Genomic DNA, 19,445 nt, shown 5'->3' with positions numbered 1-19,445 from the left:
TTCTACCATCCATAATGGAGCGCGAGGAACTAAGTTCATTGGATCCAAACAGATGCTACACAAATTGTCACTGTCACAGTATTCTAGTGCACATATTTTTAAAAGGCTGTGGCCTTACTGTTACTGCAAAACCCATACATAATTCAACACCTTCAAATTCAGTATGAAAATTAAACTTTAAACATACCTTCGCTGTTGTGTAGTCTACTACTTTCTTTGTGGTCAGATCACATTTGTTCCCTACCAACAATTTGTTGACATTTTCACTGGCATAACGATCTATTTCCTGCAGCCACTGTTTAACATTATTGAAGGACTCCTAAAAAGACATTTGAAAGACTGATAATATAGTTCGATAATATAGTTCTGGAATAAACAGAAACATCGTTCCTGACCTAACAGACAAATAACAAAGAGCTAGTGAGACAACTCTAGCTACAAAATAACCACTGCTAAGGAGTGAAGAGATTTTTTTTTTTGAGACAGGGTCTTGCTCTGTCACCTAGGCCGGAGTGCAGTGGCACAATCACAGCTCACTGCACCCTCGACCTCCCAAGCTCAAGCCATCCTCCCGCCTCCGCCTCCGGGATAGCTGGGACTACAGGCACATGCCACCACACCTGTCTTTTTTTTTTTGGATTTTTTGTATAGATGGAGTTTCACTATGTTGCCCAGGCTGGTCTCGAACTCCTGAGCTCAATCGGCCCACCTTGGCCTCAGAAAGTGCTGAGTTTACAGGTGTTAGCCACTGCAGCTGGCCGTAAACAGATATATTAAAATGACTATAAATATCTAAACAATGACAAACTAGAATTTACAGGCTTAACGATGAAAATACCTTATTTGAAAGGGAATTATAGCTTAATATTAAACTGCAATGCAGGCAAACCCAACTGCTTTGGAATATGCAATTTAAATGTACTACAAAACCTGGTTTTGAAATTTGATTAAATTTTTTTTTTTTTTTTTTTTTGAGACAAAGTCTTGTTCTGTCACCCAGGCTGGAGTGCAATGGCGCGATCTCGGCTCACTGCAACCTCTGCCCGCTGGGTTCAAGCGATTCTCCTGTCTCAGCCTCCCAAATGGCTAGGATTACAGGCACGGGCCCCCACGCCTGGCTAATTTTTGTATTTTTAGTAGAGATGGGGTTTTGCCATGTTGGCGAGGCTAGTCTCTAACTCCTGACCTCAGGTGATCTGCCCGCCTCGGCCTCCCAAAGTTCTGGGATTACAGGCGTGAGCCACTGCGCCTGGCCTGTAATTTGGTAAAATTTTGGTTTATGAATAAGATGACCTACTGTTACTACTAGAGATGTCAAAAGATGTTATTAAATATACTCATTTTCTTTTCCACAGTCATATTTAGAGGACGTTAAGTTTTCATTTAAAAATATTTCACGGTAATACTAGAGATTTTTTAAACTAGCATCATTTTTTTCTCCTGCAGATATCACCCACCCAGCACTTCTAATAGCACTGAATCTAAATGCTTACATGTAAGTTATCTCCTAATTAGCTATGATTTCTCATTAGAGGTGAGATTTAACATTTGCCAAAAGAAAAATAAATTCCAATTTTGAACGTTTATCTTTTGTCCTTTTCTTTGATAGAAAGGACACTGAAATCTAAGTTTCTGATTTAAAAAAATAGTAACAAAAAAAGTTATGGCCCCTGGATCACATGCTTCACACTGTCCCACATTGTTCCCTCCATCGCTCTGCCCTCTCTCACAGCTAATCTTCAGATACTCATTCTCATACTAAGATCCTCCTACAGCTTATCCTATTCAAATCCTTTATTTCTGAACCTCATCCTCCATAGGCAGAGACCCCCGAATCCCACTTTTGGCAATTCTGATGGACAAGTTCTAATTACCAGGCCATATTCCTGTTAATACTTAACACCAAGAACACAGTATAAGCCAAGCAACTCACGATTCCCTACAAACTCTTGCCTATATGTTAGAGTCTTGGCTATTTGATCAAAGTTATTTAGTTGACAATAAATACAACCAGAATCCCTTGAAAGCAAATGTAAAACTAATTACTAATGTTCTATTTATTACAGGAAAACAAATGTCTTTTAAGTGATTCACATTTACATTTGAGAGTGGACAAAGTTTTCTGCCATAAAATTAATACTGATGGCTTATATATGAAGTAGTAAATGAATCTGACATTAATCAAATAATGGCTTCCTACTTGGTCACTGTAACACAATCTCCTCTTGGAACTTACCTGATCTGTCACATCATACACAACTATGATGCCATGGGCTCCTCTGTAATAACTGGAGGTGATTGTTCGAAATCTTTCCTGGCCTGCTGTGTCCCACTATTACAAAACAATCAAGAAATCCAAACAATTCCATTAAAATAAAGTTGGGGAAAAGTGTAGGAGGGAGGGGAAATAGTTTAGTTTTCATAACTGTGGAGATTATCAGGATGTGATATAGAAACATTAGTCCTCAACTCATACCACTAAATTGCACGGTAATAAGCACCTGAAAGTCCAGAAAAGAAGTAGTACCTACAATTGAGCTTACGATAATAATACTAAAATTACAAGCTGTTGAGAGCAGGAACTATGTCATACTTTTCACATTCCCTACCGCCTTTAACACCGTGTTTAGGAATGCCACTGGCCGAAAGCCCTTGAACACAGAACTCTTCCATGTAAGACAAACTCACTTGCTAGCACATTGCACATTCTACCATGATTAAAAGCACTGGAGGGACCTAATTCAAATAACTACCAGTCAAGACAGAACTTTAATCATCCCAAGCAGGTGTCTTTTTTTCCCCCCCTCAAGCAGCATCTCATTCTGTCATCCAGGCTGAGTATAGTGGCATGATCATGGCTCACTGCAGCCTCAACCTCCCACCTCAAGCAATCCTTCCACCTGAGCCTCCTGAGTAGCCGGGACTACAGGCACATGCCACCACACTCGGCTAATTTTTTCTTTTTTGTAGAGACGGAGTCTCGCTATATTGCCCAGGCTGGTCTCAAATTCCTGGACTCAAGCAATTATCCTAACTCATTCTCCCAAAGTGCTAGCATTACTGGCATGAGCCACCATGCCTGGCTAGGTGTTGTCTTCATCCTAGAGAAAAAAATGTAAGGAAGATGACTCCAAATACTTTCATAAAACGTATTTTAAGAACAATTTACTGCACTTCAACCATTTAGGCTCAAACTCCAAAAACAAATGCTAACATTATTGCATTATAGTTCTGGGTTTTAAAAAACTGTTGGGACTGGGCACGGTGGCTCACGCCTGTAATCCCAGCACTTTGTGGGGCCAAGACGGGCGGATTACGAGCTCAGGAGTTCGAGACCAGCCTGACCAACATGGTGAAACCCCATCTCTACTAAAAATCCAAAAATTAGCCAAGTATGCTGGCGTGCGCCTGTGGTCCCAGCTACTCGAGAGGCTGAGGCAGGAGAATCGCTTGAGCCCAGGAGGCAGAGGTTGCAGTTAGCTGAGATCACACCACTGCACTCTGGGCAAGAGAGCCAGATCCTGTCTCAAAAAAAGAGAGAGAAAAAAAAAAAAGAGGCTCAAAGTCTTTCAGTGTATCCTTGGAGGAAGCATGAACTCAAGAATCAAGCTACCCTGACTTCAAAACATCAAATCCAGGTTCCTGGTTATTTAACATTAGGGAGAGTCATCTAACAGTTTCTTCATCTGTAAATGCTAGATAGCATTCACCTTGTACAACAGCTAAAGGGGTTTAAATGAACTAATGTTTGTAAAATGTGCCTGACTATAGAAGCTGCTCAATAAAGTAAGTTTCCTTTTCTTCCTTGCTCACCAACCTCTTTCACAAAGATAGAAGGAAAAATTGTTTTTTGACTAAAAGTCAACAAGAAGTTACAGCTGATTAAAGTAAGCAATGGCACCCAAAAAGTAAAATTTCCTTTTTTTCCAAAATGGAGGTATTGCTAAGTTGCCCAGGCAGATCTTGAACTCCTGGGCTCAAGTGTTCCTCCTGCCTCAGCCTCCAAGTAACTGGGACTACAGGCACTGATATGGTTTGGCTCTGTGTCCCCACCCAAATCTCATCTCAAGTTGTAATCACTGGGGGAAGTGATTGGATTATGGAGAAGTGATTGGATTATGACGACGGTTTCCCCCATTCGAGTGATAGTGAATGAATTCTCACAAGATCTGATGGTCTCATAAGGGGCTCTTCCCCCTTCACTTCCTTCACACTCTCTCGCCTCCTGCCATGTAAGACGTGCCTGCTTCCCTTTCTGCCACAGTAAGTTTCCTGAGGCCTCCTCAGCCATGCAGAACTATGAGTCAATTAAACCTTTTTTTTAATAAATCACCCAGTTTTGGTCAGTTCCTTGTGGCAGTGTGAGAACAGAATAATACATGCACCATGCCTGGCAGAAAGAGTAAAATTTCTGATGTTTCCTTGCTACTCTGAAAACTTTCCTGACACTAAATCCTAACAGTACTAACAATACTTTCCTTCATATGTAATTCTCATTACTCCTCATAATCAGAGTAACTTTTTCCCATGTTTGTCTCTCCCATTGTCTGCCTCCTAATGGGCTATGTTTTATTCATCTCTGTAACCTCCAAGTGCCTGGTGTAATGTAGACATTTTCATAAAGCCTCATGAATGAACAATCACAGAAAGAGGCCTTCCATGGTGTACAACTGGACTCAGTACCTGCCCTATCTTGCTGAATGTTTTATAATCTAACAAAACTCAGATAAAGACCCAGATGTCACACCTGAACAGGAAAAGATGAAAGGAAAAGATAATTAAAATATAAATCAACAGAATCAAGATTTTGAAAAGACCTAGAAAACTTGAAGGATTACTGAAGCCAAGCAAGAGGAAATGATAGGATTAAAAGTAAAATCTTGTGTTTAGATTTTTTTTTTTTTTTCAGACGGAGTCTCGCTCTGTCACCAGGCTGGAGTGCAATGGCGCAATCTTGGCTCACTGCAATCTCCGCCTCCCGGGTTCAAGTGATTCCCCTGCCTCAGCCTCCCAAGTAGCTGGGATTACAGGCACGAACCACCACGCCCAGCTAATTTTTTTGTATTTTTAGTAGAGATGGGCTTCACCATGCTGGCCAGGCTGGTCACGAACTCCTGACCTTGTGATCTGCGTGCCTCTGCCTTCCAAAGTGCTGGGATTACAGGCGTGAGCCACCGTGCCCGGCCTGTGTTTAGATTTTTAAAACACCAGTCACAGAAGTGTAAAGTGAGACCCTCTTCTTTTTTTTTTTTTGAAACAAGGTCTCACTCTGTTGCCCAGGCTAGAGTGCAAATGGCACAATCTTGGCTCACTGCAACCTCCATCTCCGGGCTCAAGCAATCCTCCCACCTCAGCCTCCTGAGTACCTTGAACTACAGGGACACACCACCATGCCTGGCTGAATTTTGTGTTTTTGGTAGAGACAGGGTTTCGCCATGTTGCCCATACTGGTCTTGAACTCCTGAACTCAAGAGATCTGCCTGCCTCAGCCTCCCAAAGTACTGGGATTACAGGGGTGAACAACTGCACCTGGCCAAGGCCCCTATTTTAATTAAAAACAAGCAAATCGGCCAGGCGCGGTGGCTCACGACTGTAATCCCAGCACTTTGGGAGGCCAAGGCAGGTGGATCACCTGAGGTCGGGAGTTCGAGACCAGCCTGACCAACATGGAGAAACCCCATCTCTACTAAAAATACAAAATTAGCCGGGCGTGGTGGCACATGCCTGTAATCCCCTGCTACTAGGGAGGCTGAGGCAGAAGAATCGCTTGAACCTGGGAGGCGGAGGTTGCAGTGAGCCGAGATCACGCCATTGCACTCCAGTCTGGGCAACAAGAGCGAAACTCCGTCTCAAAAAAAAAAAAGAAAAAAGAAAAAACAAGCAAATCAAAAACCTTAAGACCCAAACTAGAAATAATATGGCTACTGAAACAACAAATGGTTGTCTTTGATTAATAATAAGAAAGGGCCATGAGCCCTTGAAGTTCAAGAGAGAAATTCATTCAGGCTCCAAATCAAGACAGGATTTACATCATGTATTATATCTCATACTTGATTTAAGAAATCAAATTTAATAAAAGGCATTTAAAATATGTAAGAATAACCCAAATTGCACAAGGTTCTGAAAATATCATTACAGGAAAGAATAAGGACTTCAGAGGTAGAAGAAAGGTTGTGATAAGATCAATCTGAAGGGCAGGCTTGCCAATAAAAGAGGAATTAATCTGATTCAGGCAGCTCTACAAGGCGGAGGAATAAGAAGAGACAGAAGTAAAGGGAAACAGGCTTCAGCTCAATATAAAGAATTAACGTGTCTCTAAAAGAATCATGCAGTGAGCTGACCGCTGCACTCTAGCGTGGGAGACAGTGAAATTTTTGTCTCAGAAAAAAGAAAAAAAAAAGAATCACTAGGAATAAATAAAAAAAATAACTGGCAACTAGAGGTTTTGTGGTTTTTTTTGTTTTGTTTTGTTTTGTTTTGTTTCTGTATGTTTTGCAAAGATGAGGTTTCGCCATGTTGCTCAGGCTGGTCTTAGACCTCCTGAACTCAGGCAATCTGCCCACCTTGGCCTCCCAAAGTGCTAGGACTATAAGCGTGAACCATGACGCCCGGACAGCCACTGCGCCCAGCCTTATTTTGTTTTTGAGACAGGGTCTCTCACTCTGTCCCCAAAGCTGGGGTGCAATGGTGCAATCTTGCCTCACTGCAGCCTTGAAGTCCTGGGCTCAAACATTCCTCCCACCTCAGTCTCCTGGGGAGCTAGGACTACAGGCATGGACCACCACACCTGGTTACTTTTTTTTTTTTTGGTAGAAATGGAGTCTCTATGTTGACCAGGCTGGTCACAGGAGCTATGTTGACTCCTGGCCTCAAGTGACTCTCTGACCTCGACCTCCCAAAGTGCATGAGGCAACATGCCTAGCCGAAGTTATATGTAAAATGGAACTAGCTATTTCGAAAAAATGGTAAGCTTCTTAAAAATGTTCAAAAACCCAGGCGTGGTGGCTCACGCCTGTAATCCCAGCACTTTGGGAGGCCAAGACGGGTGGATCACTTGAGGTAAGGAGTTTGAGACCAGCCTGGCCAACATGGCGAAATCCCATCTCTACGAAAAATATAAAAATTATCGGAAGGCTGGGCGCAGTGGCTCATGCCTGTAATCCCAGCACTTTGGGAAGCCGAGTCGGGCAGATCACGAGGTCAGGAGTTCGAGACCAGCCTAACCAACATGGTGAAACTCTGTCTCTACTAAAAATACAAAAAATTAGCAGGGTGTGGTGGCGCATGCCTGTAATCCCAGCTACTCAGGAGGCTGAGGCAAGAGAACTGCTTGAACCTGGGAGGCGGAGGTTGCAGCGAACCGAGATTGCACCACTGCACTCCAGCCTGGGCGACAAAGCAAGGCTCCAACTCAAAAAAAAAAAAAATTGTCTGGGCATGGGGGTACACACATGTAATCCCAGCTATTAGGGAGGCTGAGGCAGGAGAATCACTTGAACCCAGGAGGCGGAGGTTGCAGTGAGCTCAAATCACGCCACTGCACTCCAGCCTGGGAGACAGAGCAATACTGTATCTCAAAAAATAAAAAAACAAACAAACAAAATGTTCAAAATGAGGCCTTCAGGCATGGAAAAGAAATTCCTATTAAAGATGAAAGACAGACAAAGATGAAAGACAGTGTCCTGTAAGATCCCTTCCAGCCACAGGAAAGTAACAAAATATGAATGTTTCACACACAAATACACACCCAAATCTTATGAACACCAATGATCACACATAATACAATTATTCCATACCAGTGCTTTAAAGTACAGTTTTGGGTAGATCTTTATGTACTCTTTATGGTGCCAAATAAAAGGTTGAGACTGTACTTATATCGTGGGAAAAAATATGGAGGGTAATTTGTTCACTGATTGAAAGTATTTCAAGCTATTTCTAAAAACTAAATCCTTGCAAGTCCTAATTTGACACATCAAGTGTGTTTACTTATATCAATATCCACAGCCACCTATCTTTTGTTAACATACCTTCTTTTCCTCATCAGAATCATGTAAGAAAAGGGAGCAACTTAACCTATCAAACACCCATTTATCTGGGCATGTCATATCATAAGTAGTATCTATATGCTGCCCAAAAGTTTACAAAGGGCTTTCACACGTATTGTCACATACACAAAGCTATTACAGTTGGTTCTCACAACTACCTTATAAATTAGTAAATCAGGTGTCATCACACACATTTTAGAAAGGAAACTGGGTCTCAGGGTTACTTCGGCCTTTTCCCCAGAGACACAAACCCATGATTCTCTAACAGGTAAATACTAGAACCAAGACAACAAATCTAAGTCTTCTGACTCCTAATGCAGGACTCCTTCCAATTCCATGTGTCATCAGTTCCATGAAAAGGGGCAGTCACTGGTTTCCTGTGTTTATAGCCTACTTCTTGCTAATAGCTTACTCTGAAAAATACTGAGAGATTTATTTTTTAAAAGACCACAGATATGCCCACACTGACAGGGCTCAGACCCATACTGAAGAGGCACAACTGAACTATTATAATTGCCTATATTTAATTGGGGGCTGGGGGTGTAAAGATGGATAAGGGGGATAGGATGGCACAGAGACACAAAATATTGAAGACAGAGCTTCGGTCACCTGGTTCTACCAGTAACTGTAGGCAAGTCATTAAATCTTTCAGCATTCGTTTTTTTGAGCAGTAAAATGAACATGTTACAAAAACTAAGTTCCTTTTTCCAACAAAATTCTGTGTTTCTACAGAGTTGGTGCACACTATCTAATAAAAATACTTAGAACTACATAAGTACTTCTCTTCAACTGAGCCACATATGAAGAATCTCTTCCTAGGGTTCCTTTAATGTTCCATGCACTTAGCACAGTAAAAGACAAACAAAAATGGTCTATAACATTTGCACTGTAGGACAAGGTAAACTTGAACTTAGATTTCCACTGATAAAAGAAAAAGATGAGGACCAAGTTTGACTTAAAACATGAGTTTCTCTGCTTCATGAACAGAAAATTCAATGAGGCTTAAGTAATCTTGAAAACATTATTTTTAATCTAAGTAATTCTTATTCTACCATTCTATCTTAAGTACATGAATCTTAAGACATTTTACATTCAATTTTGTTAGCATAGTAAATATATACAAAATAACAATACATTACAAATTTACCAAAATAAATTTCAAAAAAATTACTAGCCAAGTCACTTACTATTTGAAGCTTGATTGTTTTCCCGTCTAACTCTATAGTTCTTATTTTGAAATCCACACCAATTGTGCTGATGTAGCTTTCTGTATATGTATCATCCTGAAGGGGCAAATAATTAACAATTAAATGTTTTGTTCAGTGGAGCAGATGCAAGTCTAAGTGGGAAAAAAAAAACTGTTGTTCAAGAGTAAATAAACAAAATGTTTACTTTTATCTACAGTCCAAATTTATGAATGAAATGTATAAAGTATAACATGCTGACAACAGCCACTCCATCCACTTTCAGTACTTATTTCATATTCTGATTACAAAGCACTACTTAACTGTAGTTTCTTTCCTTAAGATCTCTACAATAGCCATTCTTTATTTTTTCCAAACATCATCTCTTGCCAAATTCTTTACATACATCATATAGAAAAATATTTTATATTTTCAATGATTATGAATAATTTTTCTAATCACTAATCAGCAAAACTCTTGCGACCCACCCACCCAATTTATTCACCACAAAACAACAATAATTTCACTCCGCTTTTTCTTAGAAGTCAATCTTGCTTCCTAATTATGATTTTTTTTTTTTAGATATAATGCACATAACATAAAAGTCACCCTTTTGAAGTGGGCAATTCAGTGGTCCTTATACATTCACAAGGTTGCAAACTACAACCACGAATTCCAGGACATTTTCTTCACTCCAGAAAGAACCCATCTTCACTCCCTGGCAACCACTAATCTACTTTCTCTTTAGATTTGCCAATTTTGGACATTTCGTATAAATGGAATCATAAAATATGTGGCCCTCTGTGTCTGCCTTCCTTCATTTAGCAGAATGTTTTCAAGGTTCATCCATGTTGTACCATGTAACAGTACTTCATTTTTTTTTTTTTTTTTTTTTTGAGGCAGGGTGTTGCTCTGTTGCCCATGCTGGAGTGCAGTGTCATGATCTCAGCTCACTGCAACCTCTGTCTCCCGGGGTCCAAGCAATCCTCATGACTCAGCCACCTGAGTAGTTGGGACTACAGGCGTGCATCACCACGCCTGCCTAATTTTTGTATGTTTAGTAGAGACAGGGTTTCGTGATGATGGTCAGGCTGGTCTCAAACTCCTGACCTCTAGTGATCCCCCTGCCTGAGCCTCTCAAAGTGCTGGGATTACAGGTGTGAGCCACCATGCCTGGCCCATTTTATTGGCTGAATAATATTACATGTACAAATATACAACATTTTATCCATTCATAAATTGATTTGGGTTGTTTCCACTTTTTGACTATTATGAATAATGCTGCCATGAACATTTGTGTACAAGTTTTCCTGTGAATATGTTTCCTGTCAATTTTTTAACCTAATGTTAAACTTTTAAAATTATAACTGCTTCTTGCAAGTACCTGCCATGAAATTTTATTCAGAATGGAATAAAAATATTTCCTGTGAAAAGACATATGAATGAACAGACCAGGCTATCATCATATGAACCACAAAGCACCACCTAAGAAGTACTCTGTCAACAAAGATGGACCTTAATCGAATCAGGTCTAATGAGAACGGCACTGCCAAACAGCACTTTCTGTGACAATGGAAAGGTTCTATAAGCTGTGCTAGCCAATATGGTAGCCATTAGCCCTATGCAGCTTGTGAAACAAGAAACTAAGTTTTTGATTTTTTCAATTATTTTTCCCCCTTAAAGGGACAGGGTCTTGATGTCTCCCAAGCTAGAGTACAATCGTAGCTTACTGAAGCCTTGAACTCCTGCACTCAAGCAATCCTCCCACCTTGGCCTCCCAAAGTGCTGGGATTACAGGTGTGAGCCACCAAACTTTTTCAATTTTAATTAATTTAAATTTAAATAGCTACATAGAGCTAGTAGCTACTCTAAGGATAGTGCAGTTCTAGGTCTTCTAATTACAGAAAGAGGGACAAACAAATAAGCATAAGGACATCACAAGGAAGCAAAATGACAAATCTAGAATATTGGACAATCTACAGGACAAGTGCTCCAGTTTCTGCAAAAAGTCAATGACATAAAAAATATATAAATAAAAAAGATAAGGTATAAAACTCTAGATTAAAAGACTAAGCAAGAAAACAACCAAATGGAAGATGTATTTTGCAGGTTGATAATGGCAATGTCATTTTATAAGAAAATGTTTTTAGAAATATGGGCCGGGCATGATGGCTCACGCCTGTAATACCAGCACTTTGGGAGGGCAAGGTGAGTGGATCACAAAGTCAGGAGTTCGAGATCAGCCTGGCCAAGATGGTGAAACCTCATCTCTATTAAAAATACAAAAAATTAGCTGGACGTGGTGGCGGGCGCCTGTAATCCCAGCTACCCGGGAGGCTGAGGAAGGAGAATCACTTGAATCCGGGAGGTGGAGGTTGCAGTGAGCCGAGATTGTGCCACTGCACTCCAGCCCAGGTGACAAGGCATGTCTCTGTCTCAAAAAAAAAAAAAAAAAAAAGTTACGTTGTAATTGAGTGCCTAATAAGTATCAGGTACTATAGGAGTATATAGAGGCCAGGCGCAGTGGCTCACATGTGTAATCCCAGCACTTTGGGAGGCCAAGGTGGGAGGCTCACTTTAGATCAGGAGTTCAAGACCAGCCTGGCCAACATGGTGAAACCCTGTCTCTACTAAAAATACAAAAAATTAGTGGGTGTGATGGCACACGCCTGTAAACCTAGCTAGTCAGGAGACCAAAATGGAGAATCGCTTGAACCCATGAGGTGGAGGATGCAGTGAGCCGAGATTGCACGACTGCACTCCAGCCTGGGCGACAGATCGAGACTCCATCTCAAACCAAAAAAAAAAAATGCAGAGAACAAAATGAATGCAATAAATATTCATGTAGCACATCTATCCCCCAGGTACTTGGATAGAAATACTGAATTCTTGGCCGGGTACAATGGCTCACGCCTGTAATCCCAGCACTTTGGGGAGCAGAGGTGCACATATCACTTGAGCTCAGGAGTTAGAGACCAGCCTGACCAACATGGTGAAACCCCATCTCTACTAAAAATACAAAAATTAGCCAGGCACAGTAGTACATGCCTGTAATACCAGCTACTTGGGAGGCTGAGGCATGAGAATCACTTGAACCCGGGAGGTGGGAGTTACAGTGAGCTGAGATCATGCCACTGTACTCCAGCCTGGATGACAGAGCTAGACTCCATCTCAAAAAAAAAAAAGAAAAAGAAAGAAATGCTGAATTCTTGTAAATCTCTAAATGACCTTTACTCCCATGCCTGAGCCGTTACTATTCCTTCTGCCCAAAAGCCTCAGTTATCTCTCTCTGCATAACCCTACTTACCCCCCAGCCTCAAGGTCATGTGGCATTTATTCATCCTTCAGTTTTGAGCTCAGGCAATACTGAGTGTCCAAACAATTTCTTCAACTCCTCAGCCAATAGATTCTTCCCTCTGTGCCCCCAGAGCTTATTGCACATTTCTTTATTACAGTCCTCACGATTGTCTCTATTAATATTTTGAGGGTATGGGGATCAGCATTTTAAAAATACTTTCCAGGTATTATTGGAAAACCTTTGACTTCAAGCAATGGACATCCCAGAGAGGGTTTTCCTTGAGGCACAAACACCTGAGGCTACAGCTAGATTCTTCCCACCTACCGAGAGTTGCTTAAGAATTATGCTTAATTTTAATATTTGCCAATTTAATAAAAATTAAATGACACCTAAGTTTAACTTAAAGGCCTTTAATTACAAATAAAGTTGAGCCTTTTTTTTTCCATATTTATTGGCAATTTGTATTACTTCCTTTTTTTTTTTTTTTTTTTTTTTGAGATGGAGTTTCGCTCTTGTTGCCCAGGCTGGAGTGCAATGGTGCGATCTCAGCTCACCACAACCTCCGCTTCCTGGGTTCAAGCAATTCTCCTGCCTCAGCCTCCCAAGTAGCTGGGATTACAGGCATGCGCCACCACATCCGGCTAATTTTGTATTTTTAGTAGAGACAGGGTTTCTCCATGTTGGTCAGGCTGGTCTCCTGACCTCAGATGATCCGCCAGCCTCAGCCTCTAAATGCTGGGATTACAGGCGTGACCCACCGCACCCAGCCAGCAATTTGTATTACTTCTTTTTTCAACTGACTGCTCATTTGCCACTATTTCCATTAGGAGAAATATTCTTTTCTTGTTGATGTGCAAATGTGCTTTATATGTTGAGAATACCAATCCTCATATATATATATATATTTGCTAGTGCCATTAGTTTTCTAACATTTTTGTGCCTGTGATAAATTAATTTTAATAGTCAAATTTAGCAGTGATTTCTTGCTTTTTTCTTATTTTAAAAAATACCTTCACACACCAAGATTAAAGAGCCACCTATATTTTATTCTAGTACTTCATGGTTTTATTTTTAACTGTTATATAAAAAGAATTATACATTATTTAATATTTTTAAAATAACCTTCATTAATATCAGCACTCATCAGAAAAGTCATATGTATTTAGGATACTGTCAAGTGGTAAATTGTAAGTTTTTTCAAATTCTAATTTTCCATGGTAAACTTAAATTTTATTTCAGCCAACAAATGCTTGCAGCTACTTCCCTTGAAATGACTATCACAGTTCATCTGAGAAAATCTGTCAAATAGCCAATTCTGTTCTAATCTGTCTGTTAGCTGTTCTTTCAAGTTAAAAAAAAAAAAAAAAAAGTCCAGGTGCAGTAGTTCATGCCTGTAATCCCAGCACTTTGGGAGGCTGAGACAAGCGGATCACGAAGTCAGGAGTTCGAGACCAGCCTGGCCAACATGGTGAAACCCCATCTCTACTAAAAATACAAAAACTAGCTGGGCTTGGTGGCAGGTGCCTATAATCCCAGCTACTTGGGAGGCTAAGGCAGAAGAATTGCTTGAACCCGAGAAGCAGAGGTTGCAGTGAGCCGAGACTGTGCCACTGCACTCCAGCCTGGGCAACAAAGCAATATTCCATCTCAAAAAAAAAAAAAAAGAAATGGTGTTCCACAGAAAAAAATAAAGCAGTTAGCTCAGCTTACAACTCAAAAAACTACAAATGCTTTTCTTTTCTCCAAAATAACCAACACACTAGCCAGTATGCAGTAAAAAGTGCTTTCTCCAGCACTTTGGGAGGCTGAGGCACATGCATCGCTTGAGCTCAGGAGTTCGAGACCAGCCTGTGCAACACAGTGAGACCTTGTCACTACAAAAAAATACAAAAATTAGCCAGGCATGATGGCGCATCCACTTAGGAGGTCCCAGCCACTTGGGAGGCTGAAGTGGGAGAACAGCTTGAGCCTGGGATCCAGACGCCACTGCACTCTAGCCGTGGCAACAGAGCCAGAATCTGTCTCAAAAAAAAAAAAAAAAACATTGTTTTATGTGAACTTCCCATTTCTTCACAAATATTTTTAAAGGAATACTCATGGATCAACATTTTTCAAAAATTAATCATTTTAACTGTTTTGTCAAGGACAATCTTCAATAAAAATGGCAGGGCTTGTTTTTGTTCCTGTGAGTGCACAGAGGTAAAGAATGCCATCACCCTGAGTACAACTTGGAGCTTAGCGCTGCCTTGATGTGTACCAAGCCAGCAGCAATTTTACCCACATGCTTTTGTACCAGAGCCAATGTCATCACTGAAAAACGCAAACATCTTTTATATTAGTATTATTACCAAGTAAATATTTCCTTACAAATACTAACATCTTAGTATTATTAGGATATTTTGACCTCATGGGCTACCTGAGAGGGTCTTGGTAACCCCCAGGAGTCTTTGGTCCATGCTCTGAGAAACAATGATCTCTAGAAGGGAAACATGCTAATTTATCTTTTTATTTTTTTTCTTTTTTTTTTTTTTTGAGACAGTCTTGCTCTGTTGCCAGGCTGGAGTGCAGTGGCGCCATCTTAGCTCACTGCAACCTCCGCCTCCTGGGTTCAAGCAATTCTCCTGCCTCAGCCTCCCGAGTAGCTGGGACTACAGGCGTGTGGCACCACACCCAGCTAATTTTTTGTATTTTTAATAGAGACGGGGTTTCACCATGTTAGCCAGGATGGTCTCGATCTCTTGACCTTGTGATCCGCCCATCTCGGCCTCCCAAAGTGCTGGGATTACAGGCGTGAGCCACCGCACCTGGCCAGGAAACATGCTAAATTTAAAGGTAGTTGATAAAGACTATGAAGGACACTGTGGATTCTGTTAAGTCAAAAGTCCTTTATCTGTCAGCTTCAGCATTTAGAACTATGCCATTGGCCAACGAAGTTTGTCCAAGACCCTACTTTTTCTTTTATTAACTTTTTTTTTTTTTTTTTTTTTCAGAGACAGAGTCGTGCTATGTTGCCCAGGTTGGTCTCAAAACTCCTAGACTCAAGTGATCCTTCCACCCTCAGCACCCTGAGTAGCTGAGACTGCAGGCATGATCCACTGCGTCACCTGGCTCTGCTTTTTCTTTTTACTCTACTAAAGTTTAACTTAAAGATTTATTTTCATCAAGTCGCTTTCAACACAGGCCACCAACTACCCCTTTAACTTGCTGCCTATATTGGAACTGCTGTTTGACTCTGACCAAAAGTATTAGACATTCTGACTTTATAACCATACTTCACTGAATTTCTTTTAAGAGCAACAATATTTTTCTATTTAACAGTCCAAGATACCACTGGGGATGTATATTTGGAGTCTTTAAATATATAAATTCTGGAAGAATTAACTTATTCTGAATAAAACTGTTTATCTACCTAGAAAACATACATAGCATTAATTGTACCATTAATTGTAAAGACATTTCAATTTCAACTTACTGCAAACCTAAGAAGAAGGCAAGACTTTCCAACCCCTGAGTCGCCAATCAGAAGTAACTTGAATAAATAATCACTGCAAAAAGAAAAAGAAAATGATGTTAATAAAAAGCACACTGCATTGCTATAAGCTATACAAAAACAAAAACACAGCTACAAATAACAACTCACTGTGAAGACTACATCTCCTATAAAGCCCATGCATGGCTTAAGCCAAAACTGCAAACAGCCACAGCCCTTCTGACAGATCACTAAACATGATTAAATTATGTAAAAAGTAGGCAATGCCACCTATGATCTCCAACATCAGTGAACTTCCACTTAAAAAGAAAGAAGGAAAAGAAAAATAAGTGATATGCACTCTTGGACTGCCCAAGATACTTAAAACATTCTAAATAAATCCCACTCCTCTATAGTATTAGAATACAGAAAGGTAACTTTTCATTGTTTTTGCCCATGAAATATTAGTCTCTCCTTCAAATTCTAAGATCAGGCCAGGCGCAGTGGCTCACACCTGTAATCCCAACACTTTGGGAGGCTGAGGCAGGCAGTTCACTTGAGGTCAGGAGTTCAAGACCAGCCTGACCAACATGGTGAAACCCCGTCTCCATTAAAAATACAAAAATTATCTGGGCATGGTTGCACATGCCTGTAATCCCAGCTACCTGGTAGGCTGAGGCAGAAGAATTGCTTGAACCCAGGAGGCAGAGGTTGCAGTGAGCCAAGATCGTGCCACTGCACTCCAGCTCCAGCCTGGGCAATAAGAACGAAACTCTGTCTCAAAAAAAGAAAAAAAAAAAAAATTCCAAGATCAAATAATTTCATAGCACTCTTCCAATGAGGGGGTTTTCACGATCCTTCTCTAGCATCCAGCTTGAATTCTCCCGTCAAAACAATGTTCATATAACTTCTGAAAGCCCATATTATAAACTAGAAATGTGGTAAAATCACAGGCTGTTTATCCAAGTGCAAAACTTGACTAACACTCTACACTTGTATTAAAGCATTTTTCAGAACCATTGAAAACCAAGCTTTTTTTTTTGAGACGGAGTCTTGCTCTGTCACCAGGCTGGAGCGCAGTGGCACGATCTCGGCTCACTGCAACCTCCAACTCCCTGGTTCAAGTGATTCTCCTGCCTCAGCCTCCCGAGTAGCTGGGATTATAGGCATGCACCACCACGCCCAGCTAATTTTTGTATTTTTAGTAGACACGGGGTTTCACCGTGTTGGCCAGGATGGTCTCGATCTCCTGACCTCATGATCTGCCCGCCTCAGCCTCCCAAAGTGCTGGAATTACAGGTGTGAGCCACTGCACCCAGTGATAAAACGAGGCTCTCTTTATGTATCTCTAACATTGCCAGGCCTAACTCAAAAACTATTCCCAGAGATTCCTTCATGGAACTAAGACAACATTATTATTCACCCACGGTCTCCAAGGAAATCCCTCATAGATCCTTCCCAACTCAGACACCAGTTCTATGCATTCTTTTACGCAATTTCAAAAGGACAAAAACCTTAGAATTTATATATCGTTTTTGTAGAAGATATACGTGATTTTGTATTTTGTCCTTTTTGATTTACTTTCAAAAATATGCTAAAGTGAAAACCACGTCACAATTTAGATTAAAATTATTTACATGTAAACAAGACATAAAACTTATTTTTTTCGTTTTAATTGCACTGCCAAAGAAGAGAGGATATAAAACTTCTATAAGCGATTATCTTTGTGAATATTCAACTATTACGTAGGTTTACATAATGATATGCATTACTTAAAACATTGTTTGGGTTTTAGCAAATTACCATATTATACTTATTGTTATATTTATTGTCTTTAATTATATATGAGGAAAATAATTTTTTAAAAATCCCAAGTGCCAGTCAGCAGCAAAATAGAAGTCAGAGAAGGAAACAAAAATCTTTTAAACAAGTAAATCAGAAGAGGGGACTGAAGCATAGCATGAACTAGATAGACATCCTTTCCAGCTTGAGATTTTAAAATTTTTTAAAAGATCGCTATTATAGAATATTATCCTTAATAAATGATTGATACCTAATACCAACAATTTGTATTTGGCAGTTCAGCTGGCTGACTTTACTACTATTGATAAGGTTCCTTCTTAATTAAACCAAATATTCTTCTTTCTTTTTTTGAGACAGAGTCTTGCTCTGTTGCTCAAGCTAATTTTTGTACTTTTAGTAGAGACGGGGTTTAGCCATGTTGGTCAGGCTGGTCTCCAACTCCTGATCTCAAGTGATCCACCCGCCTTGGCCTCCCAAAGTGCTGGGACTACAGGTGTGAGCCACCATGCCTGGCCCGAAATATTCTTTTTTTGTTTGTTTGTTTTGAGACAAGAGTCTCGCTCTGTTGCCCAGGCTGGAGTGCAGTGAAGCAATCTCAGGTCACTGCAGCCTCCACCTCCCAGGTTCAAGCAATTCTCCTGCCTCAGCCTCTGAAGTAGCTGGGATTACAGACATGTGCCAACACACCCAGCTAATTTTTGTATTTCTAGTAAAGACGGGAGTTTCACCATGTTGGCCAGGCTGTTCTCAAGCTCCTGACCTCAGGTAATCTGCCCACCTCAGCCTCCCAAAGTGCTGAGAGTACAGGCATGAGCCACCGTGCCTGGCCCCAAATACTCTTAAGAATACTGAACACTGAACATTAACAATGAGTATATGTTAAGAATTTACCTGTATGAAGAAAGCAAGACTATCACAGCATTGATACTACCATAGTAGGTTGGTTTTTGGGGGGTGGTGTTGTTGTTGTTAGAGAATCTCACTCTGTCGCCCACGCTGGAGTGCAGTGGCTCGATCTCGACTCACTGCAACCTCTGCCTCCAGGGTTCAAGTGATTCTCAGGCCTCAGCCTCCTGAGTAGCTGGGACTTAGTAGGGAGGTTTTTAAACAGAAGTTTCAACACAACAACTGGACTCAATGTACCAATCTCCCTGAACTCCACGCCAGGCATCCAGTAAACACTCAAAAACATTCCCTGAATTTGCTGTACTGGACCCAGTTGAAGTAAAGGACTGTACTGGGCCTCAGATGTTGCCTGAAGTATCACCTTAAAGATCAACAACCCAGGCTAGGCGTAGTGGCTCATGCCTGAGGTCAGAAGTTCCAGACCACCCTGGCCAATATGGTGAAACCCCATCTCTACTAAAAATATTAAATTAGCTAGGCATGCTGGTGGGCAGCTTTAATCTCAGCTACTTGAGAGGCTGACCCATGAGAATTGCTTGAACTCAGGAGGTGGAGGTTGCAGTGAGCTCAGATCACACCACTGCACTCCAGCACGGGCAAAAGAGGAGTCTCAAAAAAAAAAAAAAAAAAAATCAACAACTCTATTTCAGAGCAACCATAAAGCTTTAAAAAACATGAACCGGGCCAGGTGCAGTGGATCACCTGAGGTCAGGAGTTTGAGACCAGCCAGGCCAACATGA

At 40.8% G+C, this 19,445-nt stretch overlaps 1 protein-coding gene across 3 annotated transcripts in view; it reads right to left on the bottom strand.

Moving 5' to 3' along the window:
• The window catches only part of RAB1A (RAB1A, member RAS oncogene family), a 43,603-nt gene that overhangs the window by 1,894 nt on the left and 22,264 nt on the right, over positions 1-19,445 (bottom strand). For 2 of the 3 annotated variants that reach the window (XM_019020981.3, XM_055378027.2), the window contains exons 2-5: positions 16,000-16,072; positions 9,233-9,328; positions 2,237-2,332; positions 188-319 (exon numbers count right to left, since the gene is read on the bottom strand). In XM_019020981.3, coding sequence (XP_018876526.1) covers positions 188-319; positions 2,237-2,332; positions 9,233-9,328; positions 16,000-16,072 — 397 coding nt within the window. The remainder of the gene's footprint in view (positions 1-187; positions 320-2,236; positions 2,333-9,232; positions 9,329-15,999; positions 16,073-19,445) is intronic. The other variant, XM_055378028.2, reaches the window with a different exon arrangement.

This window comes from Gorilla gorilla, chromosome 12 (assembly GCF_029281585.2).
Source record: "Gorilla gorilla gorilla isolate KB3781 chromosome 12, NHGRI_mGorGor1-v2.1_pri, whole genome shotgun sequence".
NCBI lineage: Eukaryota > Metazoa > Chordata > Mammalia > Primates > Hominidae > Gorilla > Gorilla gorilla.
Note: the sequence above shows the minus strand (reverse complement) of the source record. Positions and strands in the feature narration are given on the sequence as shown.